At 45.3% G+C, this 26,960-nt stretch overlaps 1 protein-coding gene and 1 pseudogene across 9 annotated transcripts; one reads left to right on the top strand and one right to left on the bottom strand.

The window, feature by feature from the left end:
* LOC121304198 overlaps positions 1-26,960 on the top strand; it is a 387,591-nt pseudogene that overhangs the window by 175,811 nt on the left and 184,820 nt on the right.
* Positions 1,763-26,960, bottom strand: LOC121304200 (rho guanine nucleotide exchange factor 1-like). 9 transcript variants are annotated; one of them, XM_041235174.1, is made up of 34 exons: positions 26,760-26,960; positions 22,707-22,783; positions 22,206-22,274; positions 21,712-21,825; positions 20,936-21,034; positions 20,085-20,127; positions 19,855-19,960; positions 19,389-19,529; positions 17,665-17,694; positions 17,117-17,134; positions 16,417-16,516; positions 16,103-16,199; positions 15,232-15,267; positions 14,254-14,424; positions 13,973-14,099; positions 11,264-11,275; positions 10,064-10,237; positions 9,646-9,824; positions 8,965-9,111; positions 8,420-8,502; positions 8,091-8,216; positions 7,715-7,829; positions 7,519-7,619; positions 7,337-7,414; positions 7,077-7,152; positions 6,596-6,763; positions 6,382-6,469; positions 6,040-6,150; positions 5,645-5,724; positions 5,301-5,441; positions 5,011-5,202; positions 4,328-4,467; positions 3,909-4,000; positions 1,764-3,585 (listed from the first exon to the last, which is right to left on the bottom strand). In XM_041235174.1, the coding sequence occupies exons 2-33, from the start codon at positions 22,722-22,724 to the stop codon at positions 3,929-3,931; spliced, it is 3,252 nt and encodes a 1,083-aa protein (XP_041091108.1). In that variant the 5' UTR covers positions 22,725-22,783; positions 26,760-26,960; the 3' UTR covers positions 1,764-3,585; positions 3,909-3,928. The 9 variants fall into 9 exon arrangements, 8 of the variants coding, with proteins under 8 accessions (XP_041091114.1, XP_041091108.1, XP_041091109.1 ...); XM_041235175.1 differs by lacking the exon at positions 26,760-26,960 and adding an exon at positions 23,487-23,538; XM_041235176.1 differs by lacking the exon at positions 11,264-11,275.

The following is a 26,960-nucleotide window of genomic DNA, read 5'->3' as shown; positions in this document are numbered from 1 at the left end:
GTTAAGCTGTTTACTCCATGTAGGTGCAACCAACCACCAACTACTCTCTGTTACAAGATAGCCAGGTGCTTCTTCCCCGTACACTCTCGCACGTGTCTCATCACTCGTTGTTGCAAGGCTAGGTGGAGTTATATTAGCAACTGTACTGGTGTCAAAGTCACCCCCAGCAGGCTGGTTGAACATCAACAACACATCTTCTTCTGCAGGACTGCCAATGCATTTTATTTTATTCATTTTAAAAGGGCTACGTTCCTCCAGAAATAAATAAATAATATATATAAACACCATTAAACATGACAAGGAAGGCAGGGAAAGTCACGTTTGCAAGGAGTGTAGAAACTGTCTGACTCAAATTTGACTCCTCAAAAAAATTAAAAACACGTCAGCTAAGTCAATGTCTCCCTCTAGTGGCTGAGAAAGTGTACTGTTCTGGGCTAGCTCAAGTTGAAGATGGAACTGCTCCCCTCCTTCCCTCCCTCACCCCTCTAAGAGAAAGGGTGCTCCCTCCAGTCCAGGGCAGGCTTGATGCACGGAGACTGAACTGCTCCCTCCCTCAGTTAAAATTAAGACGACAAACACAGTTAAAAAAAACCAAAAAAACATTTTCTTTGCTTTATACATTTTTTTTTAAACATGATTAAAGTATACCTAATTTTTTTCCCCCAATTTTAATATAATTATATATATATAAAATTTTATAAATTACATTTACATATCTATCCGTCATAGCAAAATACACAGTACAATTCCGTGTTATAGTGAACAGGGAGAAAAAAAAAACAGGACTAATGTTTTGTTTTTTTTTCTTCTTTATATAAAAAAGATAATCCATAATTGTCATTAAAACAGACAGAACATCAACAATGAAATAACAAGGCAGTAATTTCCTAGTCTCTGTATGACGAACATTCGCGTGTTCCTACCCAAAATAAAAACTGAAATTAAACACTACGAACATGGTTGAAGCTGAACAGCGTGGTGAGAGGGTTACAAAACATTCTGCTATCAATACACGTATTACAGTGATAATAATAATAATAATAATAATAATAATAATAATAATAATAATAATAATAATAATAATGTTCTGTTCGCTAAAAAAAAAAATGAAGTTTTGTTAGAATTCATAAAGCGTTTGTCAAGTTCTAAAGCAAAACTGAAAAATCTTTAGGACATCTGTCAAGGACTTTGGTTTTAAAATTAAACTGCCCTGAAATGGAAGAGTCTCTCTCTCGCTCTCTCTCAATAAAACAATAAAAGGAAGCGTGTTTGAGATTAAGTCATTCAATTCTTGTAATAATTGGCCTCAGCTTTGAAATGCTCCATTGGGAATGAAAGCAATGCATCCTGAAGGAGATGCGTGTGGGTCCAACCCCAAACTTCGCTTCTAGAAAATCTATCCTGTTTTTAAAAAAAAATAAATACAACGAATACAAATAAATAACTGCCAGTCTTTTCACAAAAATAAAAGACAACTACAATACAAATCTAAATTACTTGCGAACAGAACTGTACAGTTTTGGCGTAATTATATATATATATACTTTAGCAATTGTCTTTGGTCCCGCTAGGCTTTCTAAATAAAACTTATCATAATATATAGTTATAATTATTACTGTAACAATAACACCACCCCGTATCTTGAAACTAAAAGAAACAGAACCAATAAGAGATTTCAGAACAGAAGCACTATATATATATATATATATATATATATATATATATATATATATATATATATATATATATATATATATATATATATATATAGTATTTGAAATATCTGAAGTTGCTGCTGCAGAGAGGCGAGTGGGTTCGGGATGCGAGGGGGACAAGATCGGATACCAAAAACATGCAGATAGGCGCTGACGTGTGTGTGTGTGTGTGTGTGTGTGTCATAGAGCAGAAATAGCAGAATAGAAGCCTCTCAATACATCTACTGTGTTATTACAGGGTTTTTTTTTTTATTTTTTGTTTTGGCAAGTCAGTACGTTTGTGATTCGCCGATACATGCATGAGTTTTAAATTCTGAGAGAAAAAAGAAAGGAGAGGAGGCATTCATTTTGGGAATACTTGTGACCACGATAAATGAATGAGTTTTGAATTTGAGAGACAGAGACAGCAAGGCAGAAAGGAGGAGAGGAATAAGCTTATGGAAATGTCAAGAAAGTAGTGAAAGAGAAAGTGGAGAAAAAGATGTGTCTGTGTGTCCGAGTCAAAATGCTGGACTGTGTGAATTGTATGCAATAATAAAGACAGTCCAGGACCCCCACTCCCACTCCCACTCCCACTCAGTAACAAAGGAAGTACATCAAAAAAATAACAGCAAATTCAAATTAAAAAGTCAACCCGGTTATCTATATACCCAGCATGTATGACAGGACAATCGCAGGCTTCTCTCCTAGACATTCTGCACCCTCTTTCTCACTCATTTACTCTCAACTTTCTGCGTTAAAACCACCCTTAGAACTGACGAGAACGGAAATGCCACTCGCAGCCAAAGAAACAACGAACGAACCAGGGAAAAATTCAAAATCCGAACAGATCGTCCCGTCTCGTTTATTAAGAATGTCCTTCCTTCCTGTGCTCCGCTATTTTTCTTTTGCAAGTTTTCCTTTTGTGGAATATAAAAGATCTTTCAAAAATGTGTAATTAAAATGGTTTTCATTAGCAGAGGTGTTTGGCTAGAAAGCAAATGCTTCAGCTAGTGCCTTCATCAGTGCGACTGAAACTAAACCGAGTCAAGCAGACCAGCGTCTGGGCTCTAGTACCTTCATCAGTGTTACTGAAACTAGAAGAGACCGAGTCAAGCAGACCAGCGTGGATCTTGTTTTTCAAACTCTCGGGATAACACAAGCTGGAAGAGACAGCAAGGAAGGAGTTTATTCTAAATCTCTACTGGTTTTCAAAGACTCCTTTTCCTGGGTTAACAGTTAAGACACAATGGTTTGGAAGCATCACATGTTGCATAGGCTAGAGACAAGGGAGGGAGGGGCTGACAGAGATGGGGTGGAGCTTGTGAAACATCTTAGAGTTTCAGCAAAAACCCTATTTACATACCAGCGGTTTCTTCAGTTTAGGAATGGGGGTTATAATGCGAAGGGGAGGGTATGAGAATGGAACGGGGAGGTGTTTGTGCAAGTTTTTTTTGCCTCAAATTTGGTTTTCCCTTTTCAGAAAACAAAATCCTTTCCCTTTGTTGTAACAGCTTCAAGTTTGGCTTTGAAACCTCCCTCCCTGTCTCTCTCTCTCTTTGCACACTCAACACCCTCACACTCAAACATGCATCTTCTCATTCTAACTGCTTCAAAAGCCCTTTTCTCTTCAGTTCGTTTTTCCTTCCTCATTAAAATCATTCCTGTCCTTCCTCTCCTTTCTGTTCTCTCACTTGTTCTATTCCTTCCTCTCCTTTCTTTGTCTTTCTTCTCCGGCTCTGCGACCATCAGACACCAAGGCAGCACTTCAATTCAGGGCAGAAGAGCCGAGTACAGAGAAACGGACTCAGTGAGAGGGGTCGAGGGGGCTGGGGAAGTGTGTGGGGTCCAGGCATTGCTAATCAATCACCCATGCCTCTCGCTCTTCAACCTGCAACGAGACAGTGGGTTAGACCAGATTAATCAATCCAAAAGCCACCAGAGAGATCGATGTTATTATCAACCAGTCACTTAGCAGACGCTTTTATCCAAAACGACTCAGAGACTAGGGGGGGTGAACTCTGCATCATTAACAACAGCTGCTGCAGAGTCTCTTCCAATAGGACCTCGCTTGTTTTACGTCTCATTTGAAGGACGGAGCACAAGGAGGTGAAGCGACTCGCTCAGGGTCCCACACAGGTAGCAAGCCCTTTTCTGATTACGTGGAATATTAGTGTCTGTCTGTCTGTCTGTCTGTCTGTCTGTCTGCCGTACCTCTCCCTGCTTCTTGCTCCTCAGTAGCTGTGCTGGGACATGGCGAACTTGGAGAGACCGTCCTGCAATCTGTGATACTCCTCCTCAACAATCTGACAGAGAGAAAAAAATTAAAAAATCCGAGATCATTCACACTGACCCAACACAATAAGCAAGATTAAAATCCTCTTCAGAGTTGTGGCAAGCGTTCAGACGAGAAGTCTTTCGATAATAAAAGAAACTCAATAAATTTAACAGCAAACGTCTTGACAAAAGCACTTTTTTTTTTTTTACTTTGAAGACACAGAGAAAGGCTTCTAGTTAAAATATTACTCACTGAATTTACACTGGAGATGCTGAGAAAGGGTTCTAGCGGAAACGTTAGCTGTTGAATTGCTCCCGTTTCTCAGAGGCTCTGAATTCATCCAGCGATCGTTTACCTTGAGCTGCTGAAGCTGTCTCTCCAGACTCGCCACGCGCCGCCCCACTTCCTGCGCCTGGTCGTGTGACAGGACGAGAGGTGTGCTGATAGACTCCTCCCCTTCCTCTCCGCCTGGCTCACTGTTGGCTTGGGCTCCCCCTAGTGGAGGGAGGAACACACGCCACGTGAATCACACACACAGTTAAAGGCATTACTCCGATTTTTTGTGGAGAACACTTTAAAATAACTGCCACAAATCCCTAAAGAACTCCCAGCTGAATCCTAGAGGAATAACTAGGTCACTCATTTTGTACCTGGTTAGAACACGACTGGGGAAAGGTGGGCATGCTGCTGCCAACGCCAATAAGGCACGACCCACACTGTGCTACAGACATTCTCCAACAGAGGCACTCTTCAGAAAGTCTTGATCATTATCTTCAATTATGTGCTGCCAAGCGGAACAAACATACATCCAGTCTCTTGCATGTGCAAAGAACACATTTTTTGCCTTATATTGGGCGCCACCTCTGTTCAAATTAACAATTGTAGTGCACGGATATTATATGGGAGCTGCTTTACATCGAGGGAACTGCTTTATGTCTAGAAACAAATGCTGTTTCTCGTTCTTTTGTCAGATAGGATATTTTTTCCTAATAAAAAGTGGATTGAAGCCGTTCCTCCAGGAGTGTGGGGCGCGCTCACCTGCTGACTGACTGCCACAGTCCTCCTCTCTCCTCCCACTCTCTGCCGCCTCCTCCTCTTCACCCCTCCCCTCGCTCCCTTTCTCACTCCCTTCGTCCTCCGGGCTGGGTGCATGCTGGGTACCCTCTGGGGGCAGAGCCACTTCCTCCGAGAGGCAGATACTGCCGACCAGCATCCTCTTCAACGAGAGGACTGAGGGGGGAGAGACAGTGTGAGAGAGGTGGAGAGGAGTGTGAGGGAAGAAAAGGAGGCAGAGAGAAAGAGAGAGAAAGGGAGATTCCCCTCCTTACCTTCCTGCAGAGCCTCACTGGCCACCTTCTCCTGAGGGGCGTGGGTCATGCTGTACGGGTCGATGCCATTGGCTGTGAGGAAATCCACCAGCAAATGAGCTGCATTCCCCACCTTCTCAGAGAGAGAGTCCTTCTCCTTGTCTGATAACAAGAGCAACAAACACACAATGATTACCAACCACTAGAAAATACGCAGAGCACAACAGCACTGAACACACACACAGCACTCGCCTCACACTTCATACACGCACAGAACAAACAAACTAACCGTCACGGTCACTGGAACAGACCCCCGGCTCTGACCCAAATGCTCAGAGGGGAGTACGGGGATACAGCGTTCGTACCTGAATGATGTAGGGGTCCCTCAGGGTCTTTGGCGGAGCCCCCATTCTCAGAGATGCTGAGGGGAGAGCGAGGGCTAATGCTGAGAGAGAGAGAGAGAAGGGAGAGAGGCACTAGTATTGTTTTTTTTAGTACAGCTGCTGTATTTGTGTATGTTTTGCTTTGTCTGACAGCTGTGACAATGACGGCTTCATAGTAAGACAGGGTGGCAGGAAAGGAGGGAGATGAAGAAAGAAAGAGCGAGAGATGGAGAGAAAAAAGGAGACTCCTCATTCCATGTTAAATATTTTCATACACTTGCTTCATTGATTTTGATAACTGCTCGTGTGCCTGTGTGAATTTGAGAGGGGGAGGGAGGGGTGTACGTTTCAAGAGGGGTGCGGAGGTGGGTACTCACTATGATGGGCTGGTGGGCAGGACCGCTGTCCTGGATACTCTCTTGTCTTGAGGGGCGCTCAGTCCAGATCTCTTCAAATCTTCCACTGTATTCTTAATGAGCTCCCCCCAGCTACACAGCAGAGACAGAATCAAGTTACATTCACAGAGCACAGCACAGCGAGGCTCTGCCCAGCACACAGCAGGCAATGCCAGTGCACTAGATGAGCACTTTATATAGTCACCATGTTGGGTAGCTGCTGTAGTTCTGTACAGGGTTTTATATTAGTGTTATACAGTGCGGTATGAGAAGCACGATGGTGTTTACGAAAGGTGTCCAGTGGGGCTGGAAGGTGAAACGTACTTCTTGCGCTCTGACACGGTCTGCGCCACCAGCTCATAGATCTGAGCCCCACAGTCCCAGGTGAAGATCACATAGAACGCCTTGCGATCTAGAGAGAGAGAGAGAGAAAGAAAGAAAGAAAGAAAGAAAGAGAGAGAGAGGTCAACAAGGTGAATCCGCACCACGAGCCCTCAGACCACTGCCCCCAGCCCCACTCACCCCAGCCCCGACTCACCCGTGGCGACCTCACGACAGAACACAGAGTTCAGCTTGATGATGGGACTCAGCACCTGCTTCCCGTCCTGCGCCACCGAGCCACTCTTACTCTGGCACTTCAGAAGCATCTTATCATCCTGCTTCTGCAGCAAGACCAGGATATCGGTGAGCAGCAGGACCTGCACGTCTGGGACACAGAGACAAGTCGGGACATGAGTTACACTGTGCGGTCCTGCCAGTATTGCCCTGTGCGACCGTCCACGCCATGCCAGAGGGACAGAGACAAAGGAGGACATGTCCACTCCAGCTCCTTGAAGATACACTCCAGGGATGGGAATCAGACTCCCGCTGCACAGCAGTTTGATCCATTCCTGGTTTCACTAGGAGTTTAATAATCAGACACACCTGAGCTTGTTAGCTAGACACACTGGGGTTGATCAAGCTGGTAGTAAAACCTGGACTGGGTGACACTGCTTTGCAATAGGAGTGAAGAGACTCACCGACTGACTTCTCCTTTGTGACTCTCCACGTGAGCGCCCCCTCGTGGATCATGTGTCTCTGAGTCAGGTCCACATTCTGAAACACAGACAGGCACCATCAGCGTCACATTGGATTTCCAATACTCAGAACAAGACAGACATAGATACCGACAGACCTGACAGACAGCTAGAGAGACTGAGAAAGACACAGACAGATCTGACTCACAGAGAGAGAGAGAGAGAGTCAGACAGGAATAGAGAGAGACAGAGACACAGGTTACCTTGAACTCTGCTAGCAGTGGGTCATTGCTCTGCTTGAGACTTGACAGGTCCAGACGGCGCTGGTAATCATTCAGACGCTGAGGAGAGTGGAGAGCGGAAAGGGGTCAGCGTGAGAGGGATCAGGGGGGAGAGGTTGGGGAGGGGGGGTCATTGTTAAGGGGTCGGGGTCAGTGTTTCTCACCAGCAGGTTCTCCATTTCTCTCACGGTCTGGTTCACACGATTCAGGATCTTGCGGCAGCATTCTGCAGCCTGCTGGATCTGTGACTTCTCCTCTGGCTCATCTGAGAGAGAGAGAGGAATGAACAGAGATCTGACCAGCCTCCTACCCCCACAAACACATACACACACAAAGACAGACAACCACACACACACAGACCTGTGCACTTGGCAATGTTCTCCAGCAACAGAGGGTACTTGGTCAGTCTCTGCATCTCGATAGGGATGATGTCTTTGAGCTGCAGGCGACGACACTGAGCATTGCTCTCGGCCTCCTGTCAGAGACACGGTAAGAGAGACAGCGTGAGGGAGGGAGGGAGAGAGAGCGTGTGAGAGGCAGTATCACTGGTATACAGGGATGGTAATAAGACTCCTATTTTATAGCAGTTTCATCCATTCCAGGTTTTACTTCCAGCTTGATTAGCCTCAGTGCAACAAGCTCAGGTGTGTCTCATGAAACTCCTAGCAATAGCAGGACTGGATCCCTGTCTGCAGTGAGATTCTCTCGGGGATGGCAGCGTGCCGGAGCTGCTCACCAGAATGAAGCTGTTGAACTTGGAGTCCTTCTTCTGCCGGGCTTTGATCTGGTCGAGAGCGTAGGATTGGTGACTGGAGAACCGTGAAGACAGCTTCTGAAACCACTCACCCTCCGAGCCATTGAACTGAAACCAGAGAGAGACAGAGAGAGAGATCAACTCAATACACACACTGTTGGGTGGGCTTGATCCACCAAGATAAATCAACTCTTAGTTCAGTCCCCCAGAGTAACGGAGGGGGCAGGGGTACACCAGAACACGTTCCTGCACCGGGGAGATGCAAAACCCAAAGGGACAGGCAGGCTGGTCCCAGGGAGCGATGTCCTTACCCTGCTTAGCAGAGTTTCTCCAATGTGCATCACAATGTAATTGCTCTGCTGCCTCAGCTTCTTCAAGCTTTCGTAGAACGAGTCTGAAAAACAGAAAAACACGGGCGCTGAACCCAAAACGTTGCCGAGCTCTAGACTGGTCAGAGTCCCGCACTGAAAACATAACGGGTTCAAAACTTCTTCAGCACTATTCAGGAGATTCAAGAGGACATCCTTCACGCCTGTTACTGAAAGAGCACCTCCCAGTTGAGGGAGAACTCACGCATCTACACTCTAACTGGAATCAAGACTCCTATTGCATAGCAGTTTCACACATTCCAGGCTTTATTACAAGCTTGATTAGCCACAGAGTACAGGGAAGAAGCTCACACGTGTCTTATTAAACTCCTCGTAAAACCAGGATTGGATCAAACTGCTATGCAACGACACATAAAAACCAAGGTCCTACTGGAAAAGACTCTGCAGCAGCAGCAGTTGATGAAGCAGAGTTCACCCCCCTGGTCTCTGGCTATGTGCAGCTATGAAGAATGATGCATCTCTCTCACTGTGCACTTCGATGATGTCCTCCAGCCCTGGGAAGATGGCTGCCAGCTCATCCAGGCTCATGATCTTCTCTCTCTCCAGCGGCAGGTAGAACACGGTGTGCAAGACATTGAGCATGCGAACGTGAGCGTGCTCTGTGATGAAGAGCTCTGTGCGGAGAGAACACAACAGATATCAGAGACACACACTGTGGCAGGCTGGCGAGTGGATAGAGGCCCAGAGACAGACTGCAGTTCAAAAAAATAACTATTTTATTATAAATAAACAAAAATAAAGTGCACAAGGGCAAAATAACAGATACTCAAACACAAATAAAGCAAAAACAAAACTCACAAAAATAAAGTTTCCAGGCTGGGCAATGCCTTCACTGGATTTAGAAAATTCAAAAAACCACAAAACAAACACCAACCTGCTTCCTCAGCTCCCTTCTCCCAAATGAGAAGCTGAGGCCTCCTTTTATATCAGGTGGCTGGGCGCTGATTGATCGTTAATCAACCTAATCAACTAATCAACCCCAGCCACCTGAACATAATAAACCCAGGCAGGCAGGGGAAGTTAACCCCATCCCTGCCAATTTAAAAGGGCAGAGCTTTGCTCTGCCACACACACACACACACGTGAGCCTGCTCTGTGATGAATAGCTCTGTGCAGAGAGAACACGAGCGACACACACACACACACACCGTTGATGACCTCCTGCCGCTTGACCTCTGTTTTCTTCAGTCCGAGGAGGTGCTCGGGGTCGGCCTGCTCACGCCAGTTGGGCGGGTCGAGGTCCAGCTCCGAAACACGCGGCTCAGTCTCCTCAGACTGGGCAAGCAGAAAGGACTGCGGGGGCTCACCCACCCCCCCTGGCTCAGGGCTGCGGGAGACAGTAGGGGGAGAGGGAGTGAGAGAGAGCGACACAGAAAGAGAGCGTGAGAGAAACAGAGAGAATGATAGTGAGCGAGACAGAAAAAGAAACAAAGAGAGAGCTGTATTAGACCTCTATTTCAGAGTTGTATATCTGTCTAATGTAGAACTGTATACAAGCTGTATTACTGTCTCTGTATATTAGACCTACGTGGTTGTGTCTATTGCAGAGCTGTACATTAGACCTACGTGGCTGGCTGCGTGGTGCTGCCAGCTCTCTGGAGGCTGTTGGCTTTGCTGGCTGCCTGCAGGTCCACATCGCTCCGGGATCTCGGCTGCTTGCCCTTCTGGGAGGATCCCTTCTGAGAACGCCGGCGCTCCGGCGCACACAGGCTCTCCGAGCGACCCAGACGCACACCGTGTCTGAGACCGCACACCACAGGGGCACAGGACGGGGGGGGACGGGGGGACAGGTTCAGGGTTTATAATGAAGGAGGGATGGGAGAAGAGAGAGGGTGAAGAATGGGGATGCAGTGAAGAAAAGAGAAGAGTGATGGGTGAAAGTAGGAGGGGATCGCAGGGTTTATATAAGCACAGGAGTGAAAGAGGGATGGAGAGGGGGAGAAAAAGACACAGGATGAGGGAGATACAGATAGACACACACACAGAGGGAGAATGAGTGAGTTAGAGAGAGAGAAAGATTACAGCACTGATAAGAAGCTAGAGAAGACCTACTCTGAACTCAATATAGGACTGCAACAGTACTCTGCACAGCGTATCACCCGCAAGTCAATGGACAAAAGAGGCCCTTACTGAAAGATAAACCAACTTAAAATGTTCTGATGGATTCAAAATTCGATTAAAAGTACAACAGCAATGTACAGCTATGGCACTCCAATCTGTGCTGCATTACTGTTCCATGGTATTTTAGAACGCAGTGTACACCTTACTAAACACTAAGAGATCACCATTAGCCTGTCCACCCTGCAGCACTCTGCCCCCTAGTGGACATAAAAAAAGACCACTTGTGCTCTGTGGTATTTCTCACATTGCTGAAGTGGAGGGAGCACGGAGCCACTGTGAGTGTTTCAAGAGACTGGGTTTCAGGCCACTGCACGGCACACCAGGGGAGTCTTGGGGGTTTGATACAGCAACCTCAGACTAATTCTCCCCCTGGTCTCCTGGAACCAGCTTTCCAACCGCTGTTCATGAAACAGTTCCATTGTTTTCCCCTCACATCCACTAGAGGGCAGAGTGTTGTAGTTGGTCTAATAATAATAATAACAATAACAACAACACTACTACTACCAATAATAATAATAATAATAATAAAAGATACTTAGCCATTCAGGTATTTTTTGCCATGTTTTTAAGTTTTGTTTTTTGCGACACACACATTACTTGTCATCCAGTTATAACCCTATCAAAGGCACCAGCAGACACACCCACCTCTTTCTCTTTCTGAAAACAAAGAGGAACCCGAAATTAATCACCAGGAATCACCAGGGAGGGAGGGAGCGCATTGGAATAGAGAAGCGCTGCAGAATGAGCCAGGAATCACCAGGGAGGGAGGGAACGCACTGGAATAGAGAAGCGCTGCAGAATGAGCCAGGAATCACCAGGGAGGGAGGGAGCGCATTGGAATAGAGAAGCGCTGCAGAATGAGCCAGGAATCACCAGGGACAGGGAATATGAGCCAGGAATGAATGAATAAATAAGAATAAATAAATAAATAAATAAATAAAAAATAATTAGAAACTAAAACAATAAAACAATTTCTAATACAATTAGAATATCCAGGTATTTATTCCAATATATCCTGCTCTCTCTCTCATATTATGCAGTGGCCCAGTTAGCTGGTCGACTTGGTTAGGATGAGATTGTTAAAAAAAGACATTGACTTGAAGCACAGTCACCACAATGCTAGAGCACTTGAAAACATTTACGTTTCTTTGTGTAGAGTCAAGAAAGAAAAAAAACACACCAATATTGTTCCATTTTACAAAACGAAATTCTGAAAAAAAGAAATACATTTAAATGACTACAATAAATAAATCACTGCTTATTTATTTATTTAAATCATTAAATATATATTTAAAAAAAAATTTTAGGAATTGAAGTCTTGTAAAAAATAACATTTTTTAAAATGTATAAAATGTCTCCTGTAAAAACATTTGTAAAAAAATTGACTTTTAAATAAATAAATAAAATTACTAAAATAAAATAAACACACACGATAGCTTTTGATCAGTTAGCTGATTTTTTTTCTCGATTCATAAGCACGCTCTTTGCATCACGGTGATGGCTGATTTCATTCTGGAGCAGAATTTGAACCCGAGATTCCTGAGAGAGCGCCACGGATGTGTGTGGACCACTGTTCTCCTTCACAGAGTCTTTAAGAAAAGCAGCCATCAAATCACCACAAGCTCAAGCAGCTGTTTATTAATTCACTCGGAACGGAAAAATCAGCCAGATGGACACCAGCGACCCTTGTCGGACTGTCAGCCCCTGATTTCTGCGGAGAGCTCCTTCACGATACTGGAATGATCAGTCTGTGCAACACACACACACACACAAAGCCGAACAGTGGACTATATAGAAAACAACTGAAATGAGGGAGGTCTACTCTCAAACAAATAGTCCTGAAACTAAGGTGGGGGTGGGTGAGCCCCCACAGCCCTTTCTGCTTGCCCAATCTGAGAAGACAGAACTCCAACAGAACCAACAGTCTTTTCTTTCTGGACCTCACCACACACAACCCCCACTGCACAATGCAGCTATACAAACCACGACAAGACTCAGCTATAGCGCTACAGACCCCAGGAATGGTAATCAGACTCCTACTGCACAATTCCAGGTTTTACTGGCAGCTTGATTTGCCCTCCGTGGGTACAGGCAACAAGATCAGGTGTGTCTTATTAATAAACTCACAGTGAAACCTGGAACAGATCAGACTGCTGTGCAACGTGAGTCTTATTTCCATTCCATTCCCCCCCCCCATACAACAGAGCGCTACACAAGCCGAACTGTGATAAATTCTTACAAAAAAAAACAAAAAAAAAAACACATGAAGCGACTCAAAACAAAGACTAGAGCGACGCCACAGAGCACAAAGGAACAAACAGGCAGGGATCACTGCAAACTCAGGGGGTCAAGAACACCATAGGGTACTTGTAAAGCAGCTCTTAGCGTTATTTCAAATGGCTTTTTCATATACCCCCATTCACTACTGCGTGGCGTTTGCAGTCGTTCAGAGCGGTAACTCCAATACTGAACTATCGTTTCTTTACTCTGAATCTACCTGGCTTTGAGCTTTCCTGGGGAATCCCAAATGCACTGAACAGCCTTCTTTATTCTATTCAAACCCTGTGGCATGTTTAACGCTGGCAGCTCCACCTAGTCTACTTCTAATTAGACAGGGTGGGTAAGTGAGGCTGGCAGAGCTGAAATGAATCCTCTTCGCCAGTATAAAAGACCACAATGGCTTTAGCGCATGTGTTAAGTGTTAATGCAAATATTAATACCACTAATAATAATGATAACACAAGAAAATAAACACACTGTGCCTTTCCGTTTATATTAATTTAATATCAGCGACCCATCTCACTATCAAGTACTGACACTAATATGTTTGCCAATCTCTGATAAATGTGAATGGGGCTCTAAATGTTAGACAGAAGACATGAAACAGATAGACACATACAGATGAGACAGAAAGGGTAGGGAGGTAGTGGGCTAGGGGAGGCTGGGTAAGGGGTCGTCTCCAAATATCCAAGATGTTCTTCAAAGCAGCAGTTTTTCAAAGCAGCAGCAGCAGCAACAACGAGACACCAGACAGGTAGGCAGGCACCTGCCTAGATCCGCTATTCATCTCCAAGGTAACTTTCAACACAGCCCCAAAATCTGGCACTGGGTAGAACAATGCACTGATCTGATCCCTTCCCTTCCTGTCTTCCACTGAAAATGTATGCAGATTGAGTGAAATCTGTCAAAGTGTGTGTGCATGCGTGATTGTGTGTGTCCATCAGTTTGTATATACCTGCTTATTTATCTAGTAAGACTTCTGTCAGCGTGCGTATGTGTGTCTGTACCAGTGTTAGTGGGGGCATAAGTGTGTTGATTGGTGTAACTGTATCAGTCCGTTGGTGTGTCTCTCACCTGTCGCTCTCCAGCGCCCCCTCCTCCGGGGGGGTCTCATTGGGGGTGGGGGGGTCCCAGACAGCTCCCCCTTTCCAACCCTGATCAGAAGGGTCTCCCGAACCATCAGGGCGAAAACTTCCCTGAGCTGAGAGAGCGAGAGAATCACCGACCTGTATTCGACAGAGTGGCTTTCTTTACACTACACATCCCTGTCTAAAAAAAAAAAAAAAAAAAAAGCACATCCTCCCTGATTGCATTCGCATCATGAGGTTGTAACCCTGCCTATCCCTCCCCCTCACCTGTGTCCACCTGGTTGCTGTCTCCACTGGAGGTGATGCTGATCGTCACAGTCGACACCTCGCCAGTCTCACCCCCTCCCACAGGCTTGCCCCCGCTCCTCTGGCTGCTGTCCGGTTTGACGGGGAGCAAGGCAGAGTTCTTGCGCTCGGTGTTCAGTCGGTCCTTTTCAGCTGGACAGGCAGACGGACAGACAGCAGTCACAACACACACAGAGCGAGGGTCAGCGAGAGTGACCACAGGCAGACAGACGGACAGCCTGCCTCCGATCAGCACAGACCAAGAGTTTGAATTATAAAGTAATGGTGCATCTAGAAGATTCAGCAAATAGGATGCCGGTTTGTTTCCTTGGTTACTAAAAGTCATGCTGCTTCCCCAAACTCTACAGGTGAGACAGACTGTGTGATCCAAACCCAGATAAATGGGGACAGAGGTCCACCTGGAGTGAGAAGAACTGGCTGAGTACTGATGGGAGAGAAGTGCCAATCAATTAAGTGCCCCCCCCCCCCATGAAAAACAATCAGAGTCTGCAATGAGCAACACACAGGGCTGGAGTTGAGACTGCAGTCTGAATACTGCACTGCACTAAACTGTACAGAAACTGCCTTTCCCCTTCATCTGGGGGCCTGGGTTCCAATCTGGATGGGGGGCTAGGTGGCGCTAGTGGGTTGCTGTCATGTTTCTAGAGAAAGGTACCTAGTTCGTATTCAAACCCCAGCATTCTGCAATGCTCATTAACATTTAATACAGTTTTTAGTTCAAGACATTTCATCCAGGAATGGATTTAGACAGGCATGCCAAGACAGAGATATTGCACAGTTCACAGAAGTTAGAGACTTTTCCAAATGAGGATTTGAGAAGTAACGGGAGAAAAAGAACCCCCCCCCCCATGTTACGTTTGGTACATGCCAACGTGCATTGGGTTTAGATCAGAGAGGAAGGGACCACTCTGAGAATATAGGGGGAGGAGAAGGGAGTACCTTCAGCGTCTACTTTACAAGCTCTGTTTTCCACATCTGCAAAACAAATAAAAAGGATTTTTTTTTTTTTTTTTTTTAAAAAAAGGTAAATTACAGGTGGGGTGGAAAAACAAGCCCAGGAGAGAAACCAACAGATAATATCAAGGACGAGCAGAGAGCGTACTCTCCCCTTTCAAACAACAGCGAGGCGCTTCACTCTTACATGGCATGTGCATCACTCGCAGTATTCTGTTCAATCCAATACCAAGTCTTCTCTATTTCAAATCTGACTCTCTCCTGGCTTGGACCGATTTGCTTACACTAGACCCTTTTCATTTGCTCTCGGCTCTTAGACAGCTGCAGATTTCAAGTTAGCCGCAACATTTTATAAGCAACTTGAACTCTGCAACTTTCTAGGAGCAGAGAACACGGGAAAGGGTCTCATTAAGCAAATAATCAGTTCAGCTGAGGGTCTAGTGAAGTCATTCAGAGATCGTTTGGAATGAAAACCAGCAGACACAGGGGCTCCCCGGGAGCGAGTTTGAGAAGCCCTGCTCTAGACCAGCCTCACACCTTCCTCTGGAGGCCTGGGTTCCAATCTGGGAGGCTAGGGGGCGCTAGACTGGGCATGGATACAGTATGTGTTATGCGCCCAGTAGATGATTCTTGCTGTCCCTGATGGAAGTGAGGTGTAATATTATTATAATGTCATTTAGCAGACGCTTTTATCCAAAGAGACCTCCAGAGACTAGGGGGGTGAACTCTGCATCATCAACAACTGCTGCTGCAGAGTCCCTTCCAATAGGACCTCTGTTTTTACCTCTCGTCCGAAGGACGGATTTTTGCAGTACTGTGTTTGCGTGCGAGAGAGATGTATAGCGCCCATACATACTGCTGCCCCCTATCCAGCGCGCCGTGTCAGCCAGGATGCTGGGAAATCGCTTGTTACTCCCTTTGGAATGATCATCGAACTTCTTCATCCCAGGGATCTGAGGACAGACACACAGATAGACAGGATCAGCATTCACTGCAGCGCTGAATCAACCTGGTTGACCGGGTCACTGCCAGAGTCTCAAACATAAAATGATTTGAATTGAAAACTTTCAATCCAAGAATGTCTCTCCCTCTCTCCATGTGTGTCTATCACCGTCTGCCCCCCCCTCCTCTTTCTCTCTGTCCCTCTCTCTCTCTGTGTATAACTGTTACCTTCTTCCTGAAGAAGCCTCTTGATTTCTTGCTGTCTGTGGACTTGCTCTTCACTCCCAGGTGCTTCATGTAGGAAACCACAGCACTGAACATCGACGAGCTGCACGCACACGCACACACACCCGTGCGCACAGAGACAGAGAGAGGGAGAGAGACAGAGGCGTACACAGAGATGCACGCACGCACACACACCCACACGAGCACAGAGACAGAGAGAGGGAGAGAGACAGCGCGCACACAGAGAAGAGAAGATGCACGCGCACACACACACATGCGCGCGTCACAAGAGACAGAGAGAGGGAGAGAGACAGAGCGCGCACTCACAGAGAAAGAGAGATGCACGCACACACACCACACACACCGCTCGCAGAGAACAGAGTGATGGGAGAGAGACAGAGGCGAACACAGAGAAGAAAAAGATGCACGCACACCACCACACTCTACGCACATAGATGACAGAGAGAGGAAAGAGAGATCACGCGCACACACACACACGCCACAGAGACATGCTGAGAGAAGACCGAGGCGCACACGAAAGAGAATGGAGACAGAGAGAGGGAGAGAGACAGAGGCGCACACAGAGAAAGAGATGCACGCACACACACACACAGAGAAAAAGAGTGGACAATTTAGACAAAAATGGGACATTAGACACAAGTGAACATTTTAAAGAGAATGCAGAAGAAAGCATCGCCCTCACTTAAAGCTTTGGATTTTTCTAAGGGGAAATATGGAAAGATAAGAATTACCCTTTGTGGCAGTGCATGGGGGCAGGGGGGTATTACAGTGAACACAACGACTCCCACACGACAATGATACAGATTTGAACAATAATAATAAACAATAATAACAACAACAATAATAATAATTAAAATGACGAACGAACAGCTGCTTCAGTTAAAGAAAATGTCAAGCACAAATAGAGAGTGTCTGTCTGAAGCAACTCTCTTCCAGACACAATGCGACTCTCTATCATCACAGGACAGCCCTGTCAGTGAAGGACCCCAGACAGCCAGCTCTATTGTTCACATACAGGCAGTGATGTCATTGCGGGGTCCCCCCCCTGCAGGCAGGCAGACACACACCTGCATGAAAATAACATTCCCATATGGGGCTTTCTTTAAAGGTTGTTTGCATTATCATGTTTTTATTTTATTTTTTTTAAACCCAGGAGACTTTTTTTTTTAAGGCACTGGAGCCCAAACGTTGGTCTGCTTGCTTCCTAATAATAATATATTTGATTCTCACCCCTTGTCTTCATCATTGCAGATGGAGGGTCTGAAATAAGACAGAAAAGCAGAGTTAGTGGACAAACACTGAGCACTCCCACTGCAGAGCAGCAAGAGTCAGCGAGGCGTTTACATTCAAAGAAGTAGCTGCAGCAGCTCACAGAATGAATGTAAAACCTGGACTGGCTCTCACACTGCTCTGCAATGGGAGACTTATGATTACTCTTACAAAGAAGCTCACAGAAGGAATGAAACTATTTTCAAGTACAGTTTAGATACTGAATGTGGATCGAATCAATGTGAAACAAATGAAAGATCACAAAGTCAAAACGCTCTCCAGATGCAACATTAAAACCAGATGCTGGATTGGAGACCAGACAGACAGAAAGAATGAACCCACAGGCTATAAACTAAAAGACACGCTATAAACGCACTACAAACACACACCACCAATGACACACATCACACCCTACAACACTACGATATGTGTCACACACACACACACAATGAACCCAGATACGCCTAGAACCACAGGACAACATTACTGTCTAACACACACACACACGCACATGCACTAAAAATAGCTGGACAAAGTCTTTTGGGGACAAATATCTTTTTCCTTGAAAATGTTTTAAATTTTTTTTTTTTTTTTCTACTTTGCTTCATATCAGGGAGAAAAAACAACACGCGAGGCTCTCATGCATTTGCATCTTCAACAAGTCCCCTATTATATATATATACACACACACACACACACACACACACACTAGAAAAGTTTATTTTTTCTTTTAAATCTGTCCCCATACTAGGTCGCCGTGCATGAAACGGTTAATTCAATAACAAAACAAATCGATCACGCCTGTTTATTAAAATGAATTTGGGCTCACCGCTTGAGTAGCATTCTTCCTGCGGTTTTTTCTCCAGATCTAAATTGTTCCGCCTCTCCTTTGGACTCGTAGCCTCACGCAAGTAAACAAACCCAGACGATACTTTGCCGTGTTTAAAAAACGCTGAGAAAATCCGGCACATGTTCCGTTAGGGGAGGCTAGACTGGATCTGGGTTCAAAAGTGAAAAAGCCCTCCAAACACACAAGCCTCCTTTTAAACTCTACAGCATCATGATGCAACCCCTGTGCAATACTGGACCACACTTCAACCACAGAACCTCACCCAGACTCGGCCAATCAGGGAGAAGCTCCCCCCCCCCCCCCCCCCCCCCAGCTCCTGACCAATCAGTGCGAGCAGAGGTGACATCACTCTCGAGGGTTCCGCCCTGTTCCTCTCCCTCTCAAAGGGTCTTTGTTTGTATTACACACAGCAGACTCTCTCTCTCTCTCTCTTCTCTCTCTCTCTCTCTCTCTCTCTCTCTAAATCTCTCTCTAAATCTCCCTCTCCTGGTTTGGAGGTGTGCCAAAGGGAAAGCACTCAGTTCTGCCAGCGTGGCATGTTTTTTTTGTTTTTTTTTAATGTTTGGTGTCCCATAATGCTTTGCTGCTCATCTTTTGCACAGCCAGACACAGGATACACAAACACAGACACAGGGACAGAAACAGAAACTCCTAGTGAAACCAGGAATGGATCAAACTGCTCTGCAACAGGAGTCTTATTGCCATCCCTGCAGAAGTCTAACCCTATCAGCTCAGTTAAGTGACGCAGGTTGGACTGCCCTGGTTTAGGGAGAGCACTGCACTGGTCTTGCTGGATCTCTCCCAGTTTGCACTGCACTGGTTTAGCGGGACTCACTGGATCTCTCCCAGTTTCTCCAGTAGTTGCTCGGCGATGGCGCGCTCTCTGGCCTCCTGCGTGGCGCGGTCACATGACCTGATCGACTCCAACTCCGACAGCTCCAGTTCACAGGGAGTCATTCCCATCATCCTCTTCTGCCTGGGAGGGGCAGGAGAATAAAGAGATTTCTTTAACCTGATGTAGTAGGAGATATCAGAGCTTACTGGCTGAAAGCACATCAGTCAAGAGGGGAAGCAGCTGACTGGTTACTGATAGGCAAGAAGCCAGTTAAGGCACGGGGACAATGCCAGCCTCTCTGTTGCACAGGGCAACATGTTTAAAGTGAAGATGCATTCGGCTGGAACTTGTGCGTTTCTTTCAAACCTGCACATTGAAGCCCTGTGTAATGAATGAAAGCGCCCCTCCTCTCCTCTCTCCCCTCTCCCCTCTCCCCTCCTCTCCTCTCCTCTCCCCTCCTCCTCACCGGAAGTCATCCAGCTGCACCAGCAGCTCCTGAGCCTGTAGCGTCTGAACCTCTCGCACAAACTTCTTCTGCTGCTCCTCCGAGAACAACTCAGGACGAGTGCGATCTGAACAGGGGGAGAGCGAGAGGAGAGCAAGATACTGATTCCATAAATGATATGTGAATTAACTAATAACATAATAGAAAGAACAAGAAAGAAAATGAATGACTGAATAAATAAACTGCCTCACCCAGTTCAAAGGAGACATTTTGAGGAATCTGGACTCTTAAAACCTAGAGAGAAACAGAGCAAACAAACACACAAACTTTACACACCACCCTCCGCCAAGGGCATCAATAACACCGCCAAGGGGTCATCAACGTGGGCAGCGTGTGGACTAACCCGCCTTTCAAACTTCACGCCAATAACATTTTAAAAGAAACACTGTGCTGAAGTTCTGCGATCCGGCCACCAGATGGCTCCCTTGCTATTGTTTCCTTATTTTCTCAGGTGGCATTTTCCAGCTATAAATTATAACAAACCGTATTCCAGTTAAAAAAACAAAACATTTAGAAAGATCTCTGCACTGGCTGACTCCGCGTCTTTCTGCTCTGCTGTCCAACTCTGTTTCACAAAGTGAAAAATATTAGAATGAGAGCTGAGATTTTGACTGCTCTTGTAGATCTCCTGCTCCACCCCTCCTGCTCTGCCCTGGACTCGCCTGACCTCAGCACAGCGTCACTGGATCCTCAGCCAATGCGCCACGCTTGCGCTATTGCACTGCTAACACGTCATTGTAGACATAACTCGCTGTGATCCTAGCTGGTTGCATCCTGGTTCACATTGTATTTTGGCAGTAGGATTTGCATGACACTGTATTTAAATATGAAGCTTGCATTGTAACCCTGTGCTGCCCTGTAACGCCTTGGATAAAAGGCATCTGAAAAATAAATAGGATTATGTATTTATTTGGCAGACGGCTTTATCCAAGGCGACTTGCAGGTGTTACAGGGCAGTACAGGGTTACAATGGATTAAATAATAATAATAATAATAATAATAATAATAATAATAATAATAATAATAAGGGAGAGTTACTCACAGCTCCCTTGTCGAGGAAGTTGTGGTAGAAATCCACAAAGTGTTTCTTGGCCTCCTTGTTGTTGAGATTCCTGAAGAGGTCCGCGTGGAGATAACAGAGCTGAGAGGAGACAAGAGAGGGCTTAACAAGTGAGTCAAAGTGACTGCAGTGAATCGACACAGACATTCACACTGGAGTCAATTTTAGGATCGAGACAAAAAAAAAAAAACTGGCACAGTAAAACATTTTTATCACATAAATCAAAGAAACTACAAAATAATATCGCCATAATATACCGGAAGCCATAATTGTAGTACAGTAGTATTTCGCAATGTAAAATTTATTGACACAGTGACGACACACAGTGGCCAACTGCAGTACTGCAGATGTCCGATTCTAAAGGTGCTCGGTGCTGCCACACAGCCCTCAGTGGCTGGCTCAGGCACTGCAACGAGGGCTGAGGCAAACTATTAAAAAGCTGCACTTGTTTAATGGACTCCTGTGGTCTTTTATTAGGTCGCAGTCAGTCTATTTTTGGAACTGTTCTTTGCTGCCACTTTTGTGGAGTGGTAGAACAGCAGTACTGCAGCTCCAGTGATTACAGCAAAACACAGAAGGCTTAAGAAAACCAAGGTCAGGATTGCTAGCGCAAAGAGAGCCGTCATTCTGACGGATTCGTCTGTATTAAAGACTGAGATCAGGGGTGTCCAATCAATGAGATAATGATTGACTTCAGGGTCTGGAAGGAGGTTTAATTGGTTACAGTAGCTGAGTGGGACCCTCCCCCTCACACTCACCAGGGGCGCGCAGTCGAACTGCAGGATGACGTGCTGCAGGAACACCAGTAGATGTGTGGGTCTCTCCTTCAGCAGCTCGATGCTCTGGAAGTGACTGCACTGGTCATCCACTGACTGGGGATCCCAACAAACAAGCACATGAGAGATTAGAGGAAAGGAGAGATCAGGGGAGAGGACAGGAGAGATCAGGGGATAGGAGAGAGGAGAGGAGAGATCAGAGAAGAGGAGAGGAGATGAGAGATCAGGGGACAGGAGAGGAGAGATCAGTCAAGAAGAGTTTATCACAGAACATGCCGCTTTGAAGACAGTGAGACATGTCCAATCCGGCGTCTCTTGGAACTGGAAAACTGTGCCGGATTACAGAGGTATTGTAAAAACAAACCCCAGACTCTATCTAACCTTCCTCTCCTCCCCTCCTCTCTCAACCCCCCTCAGTCCCACAAACCCTGCTTCCCATCGCCTCCCCATCCCTCCTCCCCCCACACCTTCCTCACCGGGTCGATGTCATTCTCAAAGTACTCATCTTCAGCTCCAATGATGTTCATTGCTGGATTGGCACGAGCCTAAAAACACACACACACACACACACACACACACACACACACACACACACACACACACACAGATACAGTTTATCCACAATGCAATCTACCACACCACCACCCTCCCACTAACGGTGACATGGTATGCCCCAAGCCAACTTCCTGGGTTTGAGGCATACCATGTCACAGATTAAGTCTCTGGAAGTCGCCTTGGATAAAGGCATCTGCTAAATAAACAAATAATAATAATTTCCAACTTGCCGTTTAACTGTGACCCCGCCCTCTATATTCAATTACCCAATGGAATCTTCCAAACCTACACCACTCCCTGCCCAGAACTCTTTCCCATAATACACCAAGTGTGGATCAAAACTACCTGCATCGTACCGTCCCATCCTGCCCCTAGATGGTATCTCCCGCACCCCCCTCCCTTTCTCTCCAGTTGGTACGTACCTCATCCTCACTGTCCATGTTGCTAGGGGAGGGGGTAGGGGAAAGGGGTGGGGGTCTCTCGCTGTCAATCACTGTTCCTAAAACAGCAAGCATGTCAATCATTATCGACTAAATACTATTATTAAAAGTCAACCGTGCCCCCTCTCCCCCTCTCCCTCTCTCCCCTCTCTCTCTCTCCCTCTCCCCCTCTCCCCCTCTCCCCCTCTCTCATCAGGAGGTCAGGACAAAGCTTAAATTGTTTCCTCAGCAAGTACACCCATTTCCTGTCAGGCTGGGCGCTGGGCCATCGCTCAGGCAATGACAGGGCAGCCTGTCTAGCGAGGACCCCGAAAGGAGATGTAAACCACAGCTCAATACAGGCAGACAGAGGGCAGCCTGGCTGCAAAGGACCCAACACAGGCAGCAATATTAACAGCGTTCATCTTCTGAGGAATCACTGATCAAATCTGGATGCAGGTTTCTGGTTTCATGTTATTTTTATTTTTTTTGCATATTCTAACACTCTTTCCAAATTTGAATAACTTATAAAAATGTTTTCAAAACATACAACACTACTACCAAGAGATGGAACTAAGACTCCCATTGCAGGGCAGTTAGATCCAGTCCTAGTTTTCCATTGTGATTGTAATCTGCTGACCTGTGATTCAGACTCACAGCTAGTGTATCTTGTGTGTTTAGCGTTGAGACATTGCAACGCCTACATACTGTCCTGGCAGGGCAGTGCAGGAGACAGAAATACACACAGCGTGAGAACACAGATAGAAATAAACTGTAACAAACCTGGTGACCACACTATCAGCACAGCTACTTCATCCGAAGAACCTCCACTCAGAAAAAAAAAAAAAAAAAAAAAACAGGGTCACAAAGCTGCCGTGAACACTGGGAGAGCTCCTGCAGTTAAAGAAAGGGTCTTTAACAGGAGGTTCAAATCCCAGCTCAGACACTAAGCAGTTGTTGATGATGCAGAGTTCGCCCCCCCCCCCCGTCTCTGTAAGACACTTCAGATAGAAGCGTCTGCTAAAAGCCTAATTAAAAGTGCTGGGAAAAATATTCGAACAAACTTATTTTTTTGTACCCAAAAGTAAAACGTCCGTCAGAAACTGCAGTTGACAGAAACGGGAGCGGGCGCCTTGTCTTGTGTCCGTTTACCATGTTACTGGTACACGAACGACAGCTTCAATGACAGCAAGTGGAAAAGGGGGCTCGGTCACGTCCGTGCGATTTCATTAAAAAAAAACACAGAATAGAAACAGCTTGCAGGGGGGCTGTGAACGCAACAAGTTTTAAAAATAAACTGAAGCAATCTCAGGTTTTGTTTCTGCTTTTGTTTTCTGCTCTCTGCTATAATAAATGAACGATTATACTATTTGCCTACAAATCGGGGGGGGGGGGGGGGGGGGGGGGGGTTAATTTATAATCTACAAAAGCCACCTGTTCCATATTTATTTATTTATTTTTTGCTAACCAAATAAAGGTTTATTAAACTTCAACGCCACTGTTGGTTGTTCACTTCAACAGCTACGCACGTCCCTACGCACTCAAACAGCTTGATCAGCCCCCAGTGTGTCTAGGAGCTCAGGTGTGTCTTATTATTAAAGGCACAGTGAAACCAGGAATGGATCACACTGCTGTGCAGCGGGAGTCTTATTAACATCCCTGCATTAGGTCAGTGGCAGGACAACCGGAACTCAAAGCACCACAGACTTGCCAAAAAAACAAAAGCGCTGAATTTATGAGTCACCGCAAGGAGAAGCACGCATGCACAGTGAAACCAGAAATGGATCACTGTTGTGCAGCGGGAGTCTTATGAACAACCCGTGCATTAGGTCACTGGCATGGTACAAACCGGAACTCAAGCACCAGCACAGACTTGCCCAAAAAACAAAAGTTTTCGCGACTGAATTTAGTGTTCCACTTTCGTGGAGAACACGCAGGGCTATCGGCAAACATGATCAGGAACTATCCCACACACAGAGCGGGCGTCAGGCGCAGGAGAGGGGTCCGAGGGAGAGTAAGGGGAGGGGGGGAGGGGGGAGGAGAGAGAGAGAGAGTATTACTCATGCATTTTTCTTTTAGGTGGAAGTGTGGGGGAAAAAAGTTGTCTGTTTTTTCAGTAAAGCCACAAGGCTCGCTCCTGAATAGAGACCTTGTGTCAGAGAGGAAAGCACTGGAAAACACTGGGCTCCTTCATTCAGAAACACAGCAACCGTTTCAATGCATTACATCAACGCTAACTAACTCTACTTTCAACACTGGCCCTTCCCTTTAAAAGAGCGATGACCATCTTTAAAATCCATCCTCTTACCTTAACTTTATTAACACTGCCCTGATTAAATGAGTTTAATGTAACGGGACTAGTTTAATAAGACACACCCGAGCTTGTTAGCTAGACACACTGGGGGCTAATCAAGCTGCTAGTAAAACCTGGACTGGATCACGCTGCTGTGCAATAGGAGTCTGATTCCCACGCCTGTAAAGTAAATTATGAGGACAGATTTACAGTATGTGGGATAAAATGTAATTCTGACAGACAAGTGTCTAGCCTGGCGGACATGATGACACTACCTTCCCTTTGTTTTCTGTTCCTCATTTTGTCCATGTTCGCTCTGCGCATTAATGCACAATAACTAACCTTCACAACACAACCCCTGTGTTTAGTAAACACAGAGCAGGAGCGCTTCACTCTTCCAGCTTCACCTCAAGCGACTTTCTAGACAGCAGCTCAAGAACGTTACAGTACAGTGCGAAGCAAAGAGAGGCGTCAACTAATTCTAACAAATCCAGTAACATAACATGAGTAACGATGAATTAGCGATTGAGACAGGAAAACGATTAGTAACGGAATCACAGCGCAGGCTTGTGAGCTAGCCTCCCCCCTAGTTTAAGGGTGCATTTCAAACCGGGACAGTCTTACAGCAGATTGGTTCTCTGCACCCGTGTCTCCGCATCACTAATTCCAGGACAGGTGACTGGCATTTCTCTTGGAGCTTTTTATTTTATTTATTTGTTTTTTTAAACTGGCATTTTTTTTGTGTTTTTTTTTTTTTTTTTTCCTGAACTATACTGTTTGGATAACTTACTAATTTCGTCAACAGCAAAGCGTTCAAGTCTTAATGCGGCTGTTAGTTCTGCAAATATAGCTCTTCGGATGACGCCTTGATTGAAAAAAAAAAAACAAAAACACCAAAACAAAAGATTAAAAACTGTGTTTTTTTTTTTTTTACTCTCGTTTCCCCACTTTGACGATAAAGAAAGCTCCATTTTCTACGCGTTGAGCTTCATAGCCGGTTGATTTATATATATATATATATATATATATATATATAGATATATTATATATATATATATATATATACACACACACACACACACACACAGAGAGAGAGAGAGAGAGAGAGAGGGAGAAATGCACAGCTGCTTGTGTTGCGATTGTTTTCAGAGATAGGCCAAAGTGTTGCTTGGCGAGCCCGTTGTGTTTCAAAGTGTCTGGTTTGTTTTCAGACAACACTCAGCATCGCTACAGTACTTCATAACACTGCGCTAAAGACCCTGTTATTATCACACAGCGAGATCTGCTGAACCTGCGTCTGACCAAATATTAAAACACGAGAAAAGATTTATTTAAAAAAATATCTACCCAAATAAGCGCCTTGAACAAGTTATAAATGTAATATCTATAACGCATGTCGTGACAAATATCTGAAAAAGGGTACAGTAATCAAACCCGACTAATAATAATAATAATAATAATAATAATAATAATAATTTTGCGCGAACTTGGCTAAATAAAAGCCGTTGATTTGTTTTTATATATAAAAGAATATATTCTAAACTATGCCATGGCTTACATAAAAAAAAAAATAAAAAAATCTATAAATTTGAAATTGCATACTTTATATGTTATGCAAAGTACTGTTTAATATATAAATACGCGTATATTGTCTGATTTAACCGGTTTTCTGCAGTGCAAAGGTGATCGTGTCGCTAATATTAATAACACTAAGAGGGATCGCCTTTGTGGAAACCGCATTTCTTCTCCTAAATGTTACTTACCTTTACTATACCGACTGGTTTCCTGTTTGACTCCAGCACCGTGCTTCGAAAAGCCTCATTTTCTGTTCTGTTCAAACTGCAATAGATCCACGAACGCGGGCCGGTGGCTGAATGTAACGACTCCTGCTTTTTTTTTTTTAAACTCCCTCGATTTTTAAATTCTTTGCATTTTTTTTTTTTTTTTTTTTTTTTTGCCCCGAC

This window comes from Polyodon spathula, chromosome 37 (genome assembly GCF_017654505.1).
Source record: "Polyodon spathula isolate WHYD16114869_AA chromosome 37, ASM1765450v1, whole genome shotgun sequence".
NCBI lineage: Eukaryota > Metazoa > Chordata > Actinopteri > Acipenseriformes > Polyodontidae > Polyodon > Polyodon spathula.
Note: the sequence above shows the minus strand (reverse complement) of the source record. Positions and strands in the feature narration are given on the sequence as shown.